This window comes from Narcine bancroftii, chromosome 2 (assembly GCF_036971445.1).
Source record: "Narcine bancroftii isolate sNarBan1 chromosome 2, sNarBan1.hap1, whole genome shotgun sequence".
Classification (NCBI taxonomy): domain Eukaryota; kingdom Metazoa; phylum Chordata; class Chondrichthyes; order Torpediniformes; family Narcinidae; genus Narcine; species Narcine bancroftii.
The window spans coordinates 48,378,434-48,393,044 of record NC_091470.1 but is presented as its reverse complement, the minus strand read 5'-3'; the positions used below and the strand labels follow the sequence as shown (position 1 = coordinate 48,393,044).

General features: G+C 43.0%; 1 protein-coding gene across 2 annotated transcripts in view; it reads left to right on the top strand.

Annotated features, from left to right (window-relative positions):
• Positions 1-1,603, top strand: part of ryr3 (ryanodine receptor 3) — a 448,180-nt gene extending 446,577 nt beyond the window's left edge. The window contains exon 106 of one of the 2 annotated variants that reach the window (XM_069916619.1): positions 869-1,603. In XM_069916619.1, the coding sequence (XP_069772720.1) occupies positions 869-964 (96 nt within the window). In that variant the 3' untranslated portion in view covers positions 965-1,603. The remainder of the gene's footprint in view (positions 1-868) is intronic. The other variant, XM_069916620.1, reaches the window with a different exon arrangement.
• Positions 1,604-14,611: the final 13,008 nt, after the last annotated feature.

Here is a 14,611-nt window from a genome sequence, read left to right as displayed (position 1 = left end):
ATCGAAGACCCTTTGATAAGGAGCACTGCACAAAGTTAACAAATAATTTCAGAGTCAATGCATAAGTAGCAGAATGGATCACTCGTAAGCTTCAAGGCAAGCAGTAGAGAAAACCATTGTTAATGGAAGGTGGGTAGTGGTGATCTCAGTGAACACAACCTTCACAACCTTAGACTCTAAACTTAAAATTCTCAGTGTGAAGGAGTATCACATCAGGATCTTGGTACTCAGTGCCCCTTCAGCAGAACACAGGGCGAAAAGCAGTATCTGGCCGTAAAGGGGAATGGACTAGAAATGTCATGGAATACAAATGCAACAATCCCCAAAAGTTGCACCACAGATTAGTAAAGCTATTGGAGGAGAAAAACAAATAATAGGTTTATTTCTAAAGTGATTTAAAATGAACTCCATGTTTAGAAAAGTACTTCATAGAGTCATGGTCATTGTGGTACAAAAATTATAGCAAAAATTCAAGGGTACATATTAGGATAAATAGATAATCTCTCCTTGCTCCTGAGAAGAGGATGGGGTTTTGAAAGTGGATGCATACTGAATGCTTTCACTGATGGAAAAGAGCATATTCAGAAGCCATATTAGATAGGGAAATCAAAACAACTGCCTATATTGGTTCAAAGAAACTGCTTTACCTAAAGAGCAGTGAGAACGTGGAACTTGCTCCCGCAGGAAAATAGATGCATAGAAGTGCAGTCTATGCAGGCACACGGAGACAGGAATGAAAGTTTAGCTAAAGAAAGAGAGCACAAATGTCAACGTAGATTAATTGAGTTCAATATATTATTTTCATGTAAATATATGAAATTAAAAAGGATGTGCTAATTATAATTTTAATCTCTACTTTCAATTTAAGGAGTCTTTTGTATGGAAGATGTACCAAGAGCGCTGCTGGGATTTTTTTCCTGCTGGAGACTGTTTCCGAAAACAATACATGGATCAGCTTGGATAATTGAAAACACTGCTTGTACTTTCCAACTGACTGAACACATAGAACTTAGCATGAGTGTATAATGGAAAATAGAGCAAACAGATATGAAAGGTGTGAAGCTACAACTGTCTTAAACAAAGTGACATTCAACTTTAAAGTATACAGAGTGTAATATTAAACAGACTTGGAAGTGCTAAGAAGATATTAAAGTTGATCTTTTCAGTGGTTTTTGACTAACTGATTAAACAGAACCATATTGCCATAAATTGCAAGAAAGCACCAAAAGAAATTGTGCCTTACCTGTAGCCAGTGCGAAGCAACCATGTGTATGTTCTGTTTTCTAGTTTATGCTCATCAACAAAAAAGCTAAGTTAGAACTTGTTAAGATTGATCACAATGTTGAGTCTTACTGTATGCTCTACCAATGTGCAGAATGATCAATTTGCCAAGGCAGCAGCTGTGCTGTTAATTTATAATGCTTTTCTGGATATGGTATTTCATGAACTCGTAAAATCTTTCTTGTGCATTGGCTGTGTGCTTCGTGCCACTTCTTTCATTCAAATTAAAAGCAATCACAACCTAAAAGCTTAAATTTTGAATAATTCAACCATGCTAACTGCAATATAATGCGCAATTTTAAAATAAAGCTATTGAAATTCAGTAATGTATCTTTTTTTAGAAGAATCTGTTTAATCTGAGAATAGTATCAGGGCATCATTCTGTCACAGCTGATATTGGAACACATTTAAGGCACATAATAAATATTCTTTTGTCCATCAATATGTAATTAAATTACTTTGTTTGAGCCAATCTATGCAAATATCTTTTTCAAAATAACTTTAATTACAATAAAGTAAATGGCACAAGAGCTGAAGTACAATAGATGATCAAAGCTCTTTAAATGAATGTCTTTATTCAAGTATAATTTAATCCTTCACTGTGAAAATAATACAATAGCAAAACAGGGGATCTCATAGATATTACTTTTCCATTACTCCTTGAACAGAAATTTCCATTTGCATGTAATTGTAATTCTGTTGCTGAATCTAAGCCTTCAAATGAAGTGAACATATTTTCATTAGCTGAGAGTAAACATTGATCCTGATACCCAAATGCAGTACTTGGAAGCAAATGTTAAGAAATGCTTAAGCTCATCTTCACCATCATACTGTTGAAATACCATATTTTAATGCACATAACGCATGCATTATATGCATATTTTACTAACCAGGCACCCCCCCCCCCCCCACTGCGTGTTATATGCATGTTGAAAGAACGCGCACAATTAATAGCGGGTGTGAGAAAGTCGAACTGGCCATTTTTTAGAGGGAGTGGGTATATAATAGTGGCATTGAAAGAATGCGCACAATTTATAGCGAGCATGCAAATGTAATAGCAGCAATGAAAGAATGGGCACAATTTATAGCAGGTGTGGGAAATTTTGATCTTAGGAATATCTCTTTGTATTGAATGCCATGGTATCTCTATAAACAGGACATTCTAGCTAGGGCACTGCACCTTATCAATGTTAATCACCCAGACCCGTCCCTGAGGGAGGCAATTTCAAATTTGACCTACTGAAATGAACCACTTTTGGGTTCAACTCCATCCATTACTTCTCAGCCCAGCTCTATTAATGTCCCTCTTTAACTTCTGGCAATCCTTGAGGCTATCCACAACAACATCAATCTGCATGTCATCTGCAAACTTACTATCCCACCCCTTCTACTTCCTCATCCAAGCCATCTATAAATATATCACAAACACCAATTCTCTGGCATTTCTCCTGTCCCTAGTGATGGTGCAAAGATCATTGCCAATGGATCAGAAATCTCTTGCTTCCCGCTTGGGTAAATCTTGTCAGGTCTAGGCGACTTATCTAACATTTCAAAAGTATAACTTCCACCTCCATTTGGTTCCACTGTTACCATTTTTTCTTTATCCATTCCTGTACTTATTTTTTATCCCCCCCCCCCCCCCCACTACTCTCTTTCCAACATCCCCTGCCCATCCTAATGATGTATTTGTCTCTCCTCCTCTCACACCTTCTCATACCCTATCACCTTGGGTCCCACCCCTGGCTTCATTCCCCCTGTCTATAATGTAATATCACCCCTTTTGATTTTGAAAAAGAGTCCAAACCTGAAACGATGTGTGGCCATTTCTACCCATGGATGTTTTCTGAACTGCTGAGTTCCTCCAGCAATTCTTTGTTTGATTAAATTTAAACAATCTCTGAAAAATACTGTACCTCATTCCCATGATTCTGTTTTTTTTCTCTTTCCTCCCCTGGTTCATGCTTCATTGTGACATGTTAACTATGCATTTTCAGTCACCACTGGCACCGCTTCTCTTGTTCTGTTCCTCCATGTCTCCTCTATATTACAGATGTCCCCCTTTGCTCTCTCCTTCCTGCTCTCTTTCTAACATTTTCAATTCTGATTGAAAGTCATCAATCTGAAACATGAAATCCTTTCCCACAGATATGGCTGAATATTTAGGGCATTTTTTATTTCAGATTTCACGCATTGGCAGTATTTTGCAAAACTTCATATAGGAATATAATTGTTAGTCAAATATACAAAAAAGTCTTACTTCTCTTGAAATAATACCCCCAGACAGGTGCTGACTCTTGAACTGTTTGTGGAAGGATTGGCTGTCAGTAGAAGAGTGCCTTTAATGCATCTCCTAGCAACTAAAGGTGTGAAAGCAAAGAGCTACAAATAGAAAAGTCTACTCTGCTTCAGCAGACATATGCTATCATAAGGAGTAAAAAAAAGGATTTGATGGAACAAATTATGTTCACAATGTACATTCAAATGTCAACTTGGAAAGGAAAAAAATGTCATTGTTTATTTTCAATAAATATGCCCAGCAGATCAAGTTGAAATATAAACTAATGGCAGAAACGCATAAAGTCTTCCAAAAGTAAAATGGTCAGTAAAATATCTATGTTGTGTATAGATTTTAATGATCCTACCTGTATCAACTCAGCTTCTACATTCAGCCTGAAGGGAAGTGGCTGTCCTGAAGAGACTGGGCCAGAGATTAATCGTCTACAAATGGTGATACCTTAAATGCAAAACAAACTGATCATGTATAATTAAACAAACAAGGAGTAAATATGAATTACAGTATATGAAAAAAAATTCATATTGTTTCCCAAATTGAATCATTAAAAGAACATTTAAGTTGGAATATTAATTTTCATTTTTTCCATGATGTCCTAATCAATAATAAATTGTAATCGTTAAATGTAAGTATTTGGGCAGTGTGGGCTCATGGGCTTGAATGGTCTGTATCTCTAAATTAAATAACAAAAAGGAAAACACAGTTTCCTCAAAAGGAACCCAATGGGTAAAAATATCATACGTTGCAGCACCAAAGTCTTTCTATGATGGAGAACTCAGTGCTATGTTTCAGAGGCTTTAAGCCAAGGCAGTAGCTACAGAATCACAGAAAAAAATATGGCACAGAATGAGATCATTCCGTTCATCATATCTGTCCCATTTCCTGGTACAAAAGTCCAATGCCCCTCCTGGAATAGAAGTTGCACAGAGAGATAGCAGAACAGAGAAAGGATAGAGAGATGGGTGAGAAAGAAAGAGGGAGAGAGAGCAAACACTGAGAATCTGCTGCTAATGGCTTGTATATACATCTGAAGATTTGATAGCACAGGAGAGAAACAATTTTTCATTTCATTCAAACTATGCTCTAGCTGCCCTGTGTTCCCTTGAAAAGTCATTAGCCTTGGGACTGTTGTAGAGGAAGAGGCACTCTCCACCAAAAAGAGTTGGTGCTGTCCTATGTGCTTCTTAGTTGCAGCTCCTGTAAATGTACAGGCAGAGTAAACAAGTATATGAGAACTTGGGGGGAAAAAGAGATAGTGGTTGAAGGGGCAAAGAGAGAGAAAAACAGAAAAAAAGGAACAAGACAAAATGAGAGAGAAAGAATAGTGAGAAAGAGGTTGATTAATTGTACCTAATTGTTTCCTGTAAATGTACAGGCAGAGTAAACAAGTATATGAGAACTTGGGGGAAAAAAGAGATAGTGGTTGAAGGGGCAAAGAGAGAGAAAAACAGAAAAAAAGGAACAAGACAAAATGAGAGAGAAAGAATAGTGAGAAAGAGGTTGATTAATTGTACCTAATTGTTTCCAAACTGGACTGTAAAGAGGGTCACATCAATTAGTATATAATTTTTGATGAACTTGCCCTTAGCATGTTTAATGGGGCAGTATAGAGATGATGCGCTCAACATTTAACTTCCCCTGAACCAAACTGGGAATGTTTAAAGAGACAGTTCAGAGGGATATTTAATTCATATAACAACTGTATCTGCCTTAAACAACTTATACTTAAATGTCTAAGGGCCAGAGTCATGGAGCAGTGAATATCCACAATGACTGATTGTTCATGATCGAGAATTTTGGCCAGAACCTTACAACTAACTTTACTGGTTTGTCAGGGTGTTCTCAAACCCAAAGTGTTCAGTTGTTAAGGAATAGTAGCCCAACTTGTTAAGGAATAGTAGCCCAATTGACAGAGTCAAGCTTGAAACCATCATTCCCTGGTTTGACAGAAGTCTAACAAAAGATACGAGAGCTACTGGTGATCACAAGATCAACGCCCTCAATCTGTCACTGTGAACAAACATTCTGTTCCATCACCACCTGCACACTTTGGCATCAGTGAGTATTATCTGGAAAATACATACACTACAGTGTCCTGGCTCCACTGCAGCACCTCTCAAACCCATGACTTCCGTTATCAAGAAGGACCTGAGCTCCAGTCACTTGATAATGCCATCTCATTTGCATTCCCCTCCAAGTTACACTGCGTCTAAGTGCTGCAGCTGGTCATCCAATAGCACTATTGAAGCTCCTTCACTTGAAGGATTGCAGCAGTTCAAGATGGTGGATCATCATCACTTCCTTAAAGGTAGGGATGGGTAATAAATATGAACCTTGCCAGCAACACCTATGTGCTGAAAATTGTACTAAAACAAGAACCCAGTGTGAGTAATTAACATTCATGAGAAGCAGAAACAAATTTGACTGATGAGGACAGCATGGAAGATGATGGTGAGTCATCCAATTGTTGAATTTATTTCTTCTGATGACCTTTTTTTAATACAAGTACTTTAATCATTATCATTTTAAGAGTAAATCATTACTGAATTTCAGTTCTCTAATTATTTCTGTTTTTATAATTTTAAATGCCCACTGGAATGGACTGACTCAAAGAATGATGGAAGCAGGGAGGGTGGCAATGCAAAAGACTTCGACAAGTTTTGGTTGAGCTCTCCGTGAAGAGGACTAAATAGATGGTCAAAACTTGAAAACCAAGATTTTCTTCTTCAAAAGTGGATAAAACTAGCACGATGAAGCCAAGGCAGCCAAGAATGAAGGTCCTATTCAACCAGGAATATTGGGTGAAAGTCTGAAAGGGAGTGGTACAAAAAGGCGATGGGATTTGCAGAACCAGGTAAACCTGGGGAGTTGAGTCAAGAATTGAGAGTCATCCTGGAAAAAATGGAGAATTTGAGTAACCAACTCATAAGTGTTGAAATGGTGATGAAAGATATGATTGAGAAAATGACCGAAATAAAAGAGATTGTTGAAAATCTGTTGGAGAGAATGGGTCGAGCTGAGTTTGAATTGACAAAAACGCATGAAAAATTTGAGGCTTTGGGGAAAAAAGCCAAAGAATGGGAGTCAGATAAATAAGGACTGCTTGACAAAACCGACCATATGTAGAACTTAGGTCGACAAAATAATGTCCAAATTATTGGACTAAAGTAAGGAATCAGTGAACTTTTTTTTAAAAATGGATCCCTCAAGTGTTGGGAGAAGAAAAATTTGGAGAAAAACTGCATATTGAGAGAGCTCACCAAACACTCAGACCCAGAAGAGCCGACGATCAGAGACCAAGACCAATTCTCGTGAGACTTTTAAGTTACCAAAAATGGGAGACAATTCTGAGAGCAGCATATGATTTCTCTAAGCAAAATAATGGTGTGCCCGAAGTTGATCATGGAAAGGTATTAAATTTTAAAGACTTTAGCCTGACCTTGATTAAACAAAAAAAAATATGAAGATGTGAAAAGACTTGTTAAAAGCTTGAAATATTCAATGATATACCCTGTGACTTTGAGGATCGATGTAGCGGATGGGAACCAGTGATTTTTCAAGAACAAGAACAAGGTGGAAGACTTTCTGCAAAGTTTATATTTTTTTAAAAAATCAAGGTTTCCAAGGGAGAAGATTGTGAAAATATTATAATGGAACTAAGTAAAAGTTGTATTTTTTTTTACTTTTACCAAACCGTTTTGCATTTATTGTTTAAAATTAAAGTGTATAGAAATGCTCACAGAAAGCTCAATAAAAAGTAAAAAAAATTGAAAAAAGTGATAACAAGTTGGAGTATCCAGTCTAAGGGGGAGAATGGCACCTGGAAAGCAGTAGCAAAAAAAGATGGCTAAAGGGATCCTGCCAGCTTTTCTCGCAGGCTTTCAGGGCTCTACGTACACGTCACATCTGGGTTAGGGCCATTGTGTTTTTCTTAAAGGGGAAGGATCACTTTATCACTTGGAGTCAAAGAGATTTTACTGTTAAAAAAATATTGTTTTAAAGAAGAATATAGATAAAAAATTAAAATGTATTAGTTTTAATGTTAATGGAATTAACAAAATGGTGAAGAGAAAACAGGTCTTGGCCTCTGTTTCTACCATTTTTACCTCTGTTTTGACTCTTCAGTTTCTACCCCTCTTTTTCTATCCTTTCTTTCTACCTTCTGTTTCCACCCCTCTGTTTTGACCACTCTGTTTCAAGCCCTCTTTTCCTATCTCTTTCAGTATGGGGAATGGGCGTGTATAAGGATTGGATATCCACGGTAAATATGAGGCAATCAAGTTCAGAGTAGTTGTTGAAGTGATGGAGACATGTAAAGTATCCTGGATGTATGTGGGGAGGGAGTGGACTACGGGGAGGCAAAACAGAGTCAAGTTAAGCGGAGACCAATTTGGTGGAGCAGGATCACGAAGGCATGATAGGTCTACCAGGACAATTAGGTTTGTGGATCTTGGGTAGGAAGAGAAACAGGCGGTATAGGTTTGGGAAATAAGATGGAGGCCATGCCAGGGAGGTGTCCGGAAGTGATGAGTTCAGAGATGGTGCATGATACTGTGGTTTGATGAGTTTTGGTGGGGTCCTGTTAGAGGGGTTAGTAAAAGGACATGTCTAAGATTTGTCATCTGGCTTTGGCCAGATAGAGGTCAGTGTACCAGACCACAACAGCGCCACCTTTGTCTGCAGATTTTATGGTGAGGATCAGATTAGTGTGGAGAGAGTGGAGGGCCAAGCATTCCAAGGGGGTGAGATTGGAATGAAAGAGGGGAGTACTGAGGTTGATACAGTTGATGTCATGGCAGCAGTTGGAATATAAAGGTCCAGTGCAGGTAAAAGACCAGAATGAGGTGTCCAGGAGGTGGAAGACAATTTAAAGCATGAGAAAGGATCTGTAGTGGGGGGGTGGAGAATCGTGGTTGTGGAAGTAAGCATGGAGACAGAGCTGATGGGAGTTCAACATCATGGCGTGCACGGAACTTGTTAAGGTGTAGGTGAAAGGGGTCGAAGGTGAGGCCTTCTGAGGATTGAGGACAGAGCATTCAGTCTCCAAGAGGGGAAGGTCAGAGGGGTGGTGAAGACCAGGCAGGAATTAAGGGGTGGTTCACTGAGGTGAAGGGTGTCAGGAAGGGGAGGAGGATGGAATGGATCAGGACCTGGAGGAAAGGATTGGTCCAAACAAGGATGGGGAGGGTTGGGAAAGTCAGAGGGTGGAGAAAAAGAGGCCCATGTGCTCCTGGAGCTAGAGTGGGAGTTTGCGACAGAGGCATGGTCCTGTAGGTCACAGGGTCCAAGGTGGAAACCTGTGTCTGAAGCTCAGTTCTGTTGGTCACCAAGTTCAGGGTGAAAGTTCATATTGGAGGCTCAATCTTGAAGGTCACCGGGGCCAAAACGGAGGCCCACATATGAAGCCTGGTCCTGTGGGCCGGTGGGTTCAGGGTGAAAGTTCATATCAGAGGCTTGATCCTGTAGGTCACCGGGGCTAAGGTAGAGACCCATGTCAGGAGCTCAGTCCTGTAAATTTCCAGGGCCAAAGTGGAAACCCAGGTGGGGGGTCCCCAAGGTGGGAGTCTCAAGGGATGTGAGCTTCCAATTTTTTTTTTAATATTTTATTTTTGATTTTCCAAGACTCCCACAAATTCAAAACCACAATCTTTCTCAACAATGCTATATTACATTCAGAGTCCGTTCACCCCCCCTTCGCCCACCCCTTTCCCTTCCCTCCCATACCCTAATACCACAAGAAGATTATGTAAATTAAACAAACATAAAGAACCAAAAATCTATAGTCATGGACCCTTAAGGAACCAAATATAAACCCAAAGTAACAGAAAGGAAAATGAAAAAGATACAAAACGAGCAAATCATCTGCACCATGACCCACTTCATTTATCTTAATTGTCCCACTATTAGTATGGATTTTTACCTTTCTTCTATTTAGAAGGGGGTGTAACTATATTTGCGTACCTATGTGTTGCAGATAAGGCTGCCATATCCTAACGAATGTGTCATTTTTTCTCCTTAAATTGTATGTGATTTTCTCTAGGGGAATACAACTCTGTATGTCCATATTCTGTATTTCCACGTGACTGCTATACATTTCCTGGCTACCGACAATTCAACCTTCACAAACTGAATTTGGTATCTGGACAGTTTAAAACACATGTCCATAATGTTTCCCAGAGGGTACAATTCTGGATCCTGTGGAAAATCCACTTTTGTAACTTTTTTTTCAGAATGTCCCCAAGTCCTCCCAGAAGGATCACACCTTTGTACACAGCCAGGTTGCGTGGATAAAGGTTCCAATTTCCCACACCACATCTGAAGCACATTTCCAAAATGTCTGGTTTAGATTCATGTAGTTTTTGTGGTGTGAGGTACAATTGATGCAGAAAATTGTATTGCACCAATCTGTACCTGGCATTAACAACTGCTGTCATACTGCCCAGACACCAGTCTGACCAGCACCGCTCATAGATATTTGTCCCCAAGTCCATCTCTCACCTTTCCTTTGACTTGTGTAAGCCCAGCTTCAGGTCTTCACTTTGGAATAGGAGATACATCATAGAGATGAACTTGTGTGTATTCCCTTTTGGAATTAGAATCTCCATGTCACTACACACGGGAGCTTCCGATTCTTGATGGATGCAAAATTGGTGGTTGAATGTGTGGATCCGGCAGAGTATGAAGTGTAGGAGAGGGCTGTGTGGCAGACTGTGGCAAGTGAGATACGGAGCTGTGGTAGCGAGAGAGCAAGGGTCCACTGGTACCTGCACATCGAACTGAGGGTACTCTATAGAATACGGTGGAAGAAGTGAACAGAAGTCAATGCAGCGCAGGTACCTGAGATCCCAGTGGGAGCCAAACTGAAAGGCCTGGAACCGGAGCTGGAATCACGTGACATCAGATGGTGGTGGAGGCAAGTAGCCAGGTACGCTGTGGAAGCGAATCTGGATGACATGCTTGTAGAACTTGAGAGCAGCAGGCAGTGCAGATGGGAAGCACAGAGAAAGACTCTCACAAAACTTATTCCTAAGAGAGGAGAATCTCTTCAGGCCAGGCATTTCTTTGAAGAGATTTCGCAGTGGATCAACTGACTGAGTAAGACACAATAGGCTGCAGATGCTGCGATTGTAGTAAATACAACGAAATGCAGGAGGAACTTAGCTGGTCATTTCAGCATCTGTAGGAATCAAAGATATATTACTGGTGTTTCGGACCTGAGCCCTTCTTCAAGGAAGAATCAGAAAACACAGAAGCAGGATATATCAGAAAGTCTCAGAATTCAAAAAATGATGGCGAAATCCAGACCAACAAAAGGTGTTAATTGCGTGTGATAAGAGACAGGTAGAATTTATCATGTCTGTGCGAAAGGAGACAGGAAATGGAGAATCAATGGGGTGGGGGGCGGGGGGCGGGGGAGGAAGCAAAGGGGTGGGGGGGTGGTTAACAAAAGTCAGAGATCGATATTGATGCCATCTGGTTGGAGGGTGCCCAGTCAGAGATGAGGTGTTGTTCCTCCATTTTATAGGTGGTCTCATTCTGGCAGTATATGAGATCACGGACAGACATGTTGGCAAGGGAATGGGATATCGAATTGAAATAGGTGGTCATTGAGAGATCAACACTATTGTGGCGGACAGAGCTGAGGTGCTCAACAAAGCGGTCTCCCAGTCTGTGTCCAGTCTCTCCGATGTAGAGCACAGCGGGAGCACCGGATGAAGTAGATGACTTCTGCAGATTCACAAGTGAAATGTTGCTTCACTTGGAAGGAGTGTTTGGGTCCCTGAACGGTGCTGAGGGAGGAGGTGTGGGTGCAAGTGGAGCATCTTCTGTGGACACAGGATTAGGTTCCAAGGGTGGGGAGGGAGTAGTGGACAACAGAGTCACGAAGGAAGTAATCCCTGTGGAAGGAGGAGAGGGGAATATGTGTCTTGTGGTGGGATCACGTAGTAGGTGGCAGAAATGGCGAAGGAAGATTACTCATAACACATAATGCTGGAAACCCTTGACAGGTCAGCCAACTACTGAATGTGATGAAGGTTCTCCTGCCAAGCATTCCGACATTTGCTTTTACTTTCAGATTTCCATAACCTTCCGCAGATTATCCTTCAATTCCATAAAACGTCAGAATTGCCTGAGAGTTAACAACCCTGTTTTTGCTCACCAGGATTTGGGATGTGTGATAGGCTCTATCAATAATCATGAAGTCGAGAGCAGGGGAATGATAGGCTTTAATAAACTCAAGACTTTGGATGGCCCGAATCCAGGTACAGAAATGGCAGAAGGGGGGAGGGAGGTCGACATTTATGGCCAGGTCATAAGGGGAGGAGACATAAGAGATGAGTCACTAGGGCGGGCCAGCCTCATACATACAACAGCACACAGGTAGGGAATAATGTACCACCCCATCCACCCCCAACCAACCCACCCCTAACCACCAATACTCAAGTTCTCCAGGGACTGGAGCTGGGGTGTGATGATCCCCTCTGACAGGAGTTGCCAGACCTCCGCCCGGATGAACACCATATCCTCGGTGCTGTAGCACCTGCTTTTGGTGGCTATGGGTCTGCAGTCTGGGGTTAGGTTAACGGGAAGATACCCGAAGGGTGGAGAGGCCGCAGGCTGGTGCTGGAGGTTGTGGGGGTGGGTCAGTGAGTTCTGGATTGTACACAGTGAGTGGTGGTTGTGTGCCTCTGAACGCCATCGTCACAGTCCTGAACTGACTCTGGAAGTCGAGGCCCAGGAGGATCGGTGCACAGAGCTGAGGCATAACCAACAGTGAAAAGTTGTCATAGTGTTCACCCCACCACCCCACCATTAGAGATGCGGCACAGTACCCACTGATTTCGGTGTGGTGGTCCTTAGCCACCATTGAGATTAAGCCACTCATCGGCCAGACGGTGCGAGAGAGTCTGTGGGCAATATCCAGGTGGTTGAAGCTCTCGGTACTGCCACTGTCAAAGAGGCAGTTAGTTTTGTGCCGATTTACCTCTATCTCCATCATGGAGTGGGTGATCAAGTGAGGGTTACCCTGGTTCACCGTGACTGAAGCCAGGAGTGGAGCATCATCCTCGCTGGTGGAGAGGAGGTCCGATGGGCAAGGTGGCAGCCTCCATGTTGACCACATGGTAATTGCTGCCAGGGTCGTGGAAGAAAACAGAAGTAACGTCACGGAGCTGGGCAGGATTGCAGTTGTCCATGAAGGCAGCGGCAGTGACATCATGGAGCCCAGCGGAAGTGGAATCGCGGCACCAGCCAGAAGTGACGTCAGTGCAGAAGGCTGTCTATGTGGATGGCAGGTAAGATGGTGCCTCCCTCATAGCACACACGGCCGGTACCGGAAGTAAAGTCAGGTCCCCCCCATTGGTCGTGCATGCCGCGTTGCCTCATTGGGAGGTCTTGACCTTGCAAACCTGCTGGTTTGCAAACTTACCGCAGCCAGAGCAGGTAGCTTTTTTAGCGGGGCAGAGTCGTCGTGGGTGCTTCGTTTGCCCGCAGAAGTAGCACTTTGGTTGCTCAGTTGCCATGGCTACAACGGTAGGGTCGGCCATCCCAGATGCCATCTCGCAAGATGGAGGGCCCGTTCTTGCTCGTGATCGATTCAGCATGGCGCTGGTCCAAGTCGAGTGTCCTCGCCAGTTGTATAGTCCGTTTTAACATAAGCTGGTCCTCTTCAAGCAGATGTTGCCTGATATAATTGGACTTTAACCCCAATACACAGGCGTCCCAGACATACTCTTCTACACACTGGACTACTGGCACAGGGGGCATGGAGCTATCCCAACAGTCTCTTCCCAGCATGAATAGGGCATGAAGGAACTCTTCTAACAACTCATCAGGCTGCTGTTTCTGGGATGCAAGGAGAGTACACCTCGTTGAGCTTAGGCTTGTGGAGGGCACAGAGTTCAGTCATCATCTCTACGTAAGTAGTGCAGCCTTTTATTGCCTGGAAGGCTCCCTGACTGACCCTTGCTTGCAAGACTTTCAGCATTTTGTCGTCAAGAGTCCACAAGGTCAGCAGCGGCCTCGAGGAAGTTGTTGAAGCAGCTGATCCACTGTTGGTAGCACTCAGAAGCCCCTGGTAATTGAGGGTCCACTTCCAGGCGACCGGGGCGCAGCAGTTTTTCCATTACCGGAGAAACGTTTGTGTTTATTAAATTGATACCCACGCTCCTGTTCGGCTCCGAATCTACCGGCATCACCTATGGCTCCTAGAACGCTTCCATCAGCGCTGTCTCCACTCCATCCTCAACATTCATTGGAATGACTTCATCACCAACATCGAAGTACTCGAGCTGGCAGAGTCCGCAAGCATCGAATCCACGCTACTGAAGATCAAACTGCGCTGGGTAGGTCACGCCTCCAGAATGGAGGACCATCGCCTTCTCAAGATCGTGTTATATGGCGAGCTCTCCACTGGCCACCGAGGCAGAAGTGCACCAAAGAAGAGGTACAAGGACTGCCTAAAGAAATCTCTTGGTGCCTGCCACATTAACCACCGCCAGTGGGCTGATATCGCCTCAAACCGTGCATCTTGGCGCCTCACAGTTCGGCGAGTAGCAACCTCCTTTGAAGAAGACCGCAGAGCCCACCTCACTGACAAAAGGCAAAGGAGGAAAAACCCAACACCCAACCCCAACCAACCAATTTTCCCCTGCAACCGCTGCAACCGTGTCTGCCTGTCCCGCATCGGACTGGTCAGCCACAAACGAGCCTGCAGCAGACGTGGACATTTACCCCCTCCATTAATCTTCGTCTGCGAAGCCAAGCCAAAGAAAAGAAAGAGCAGGGGAATGAGAGGCTTTAATAAACACAAGACTTTGGATGGCCCGGATCGAGGGACAGGAATGCCGGTAGATGAGTCACTAGTGGGCGAGCCAGCCTCATCTGCCGCGGCAGACCTGAGGGTCTCCCGCGCCTTTACGTCTGGGAGCTCCACTGGGCATGGAGCCGCCGGGGACCGACAGTGCGCATGTGCGCCTGATCGGCAGCACCAGGTCAACAGTGGCGAGTTTTGCGCATGTCAAGTGGAGGTGATCG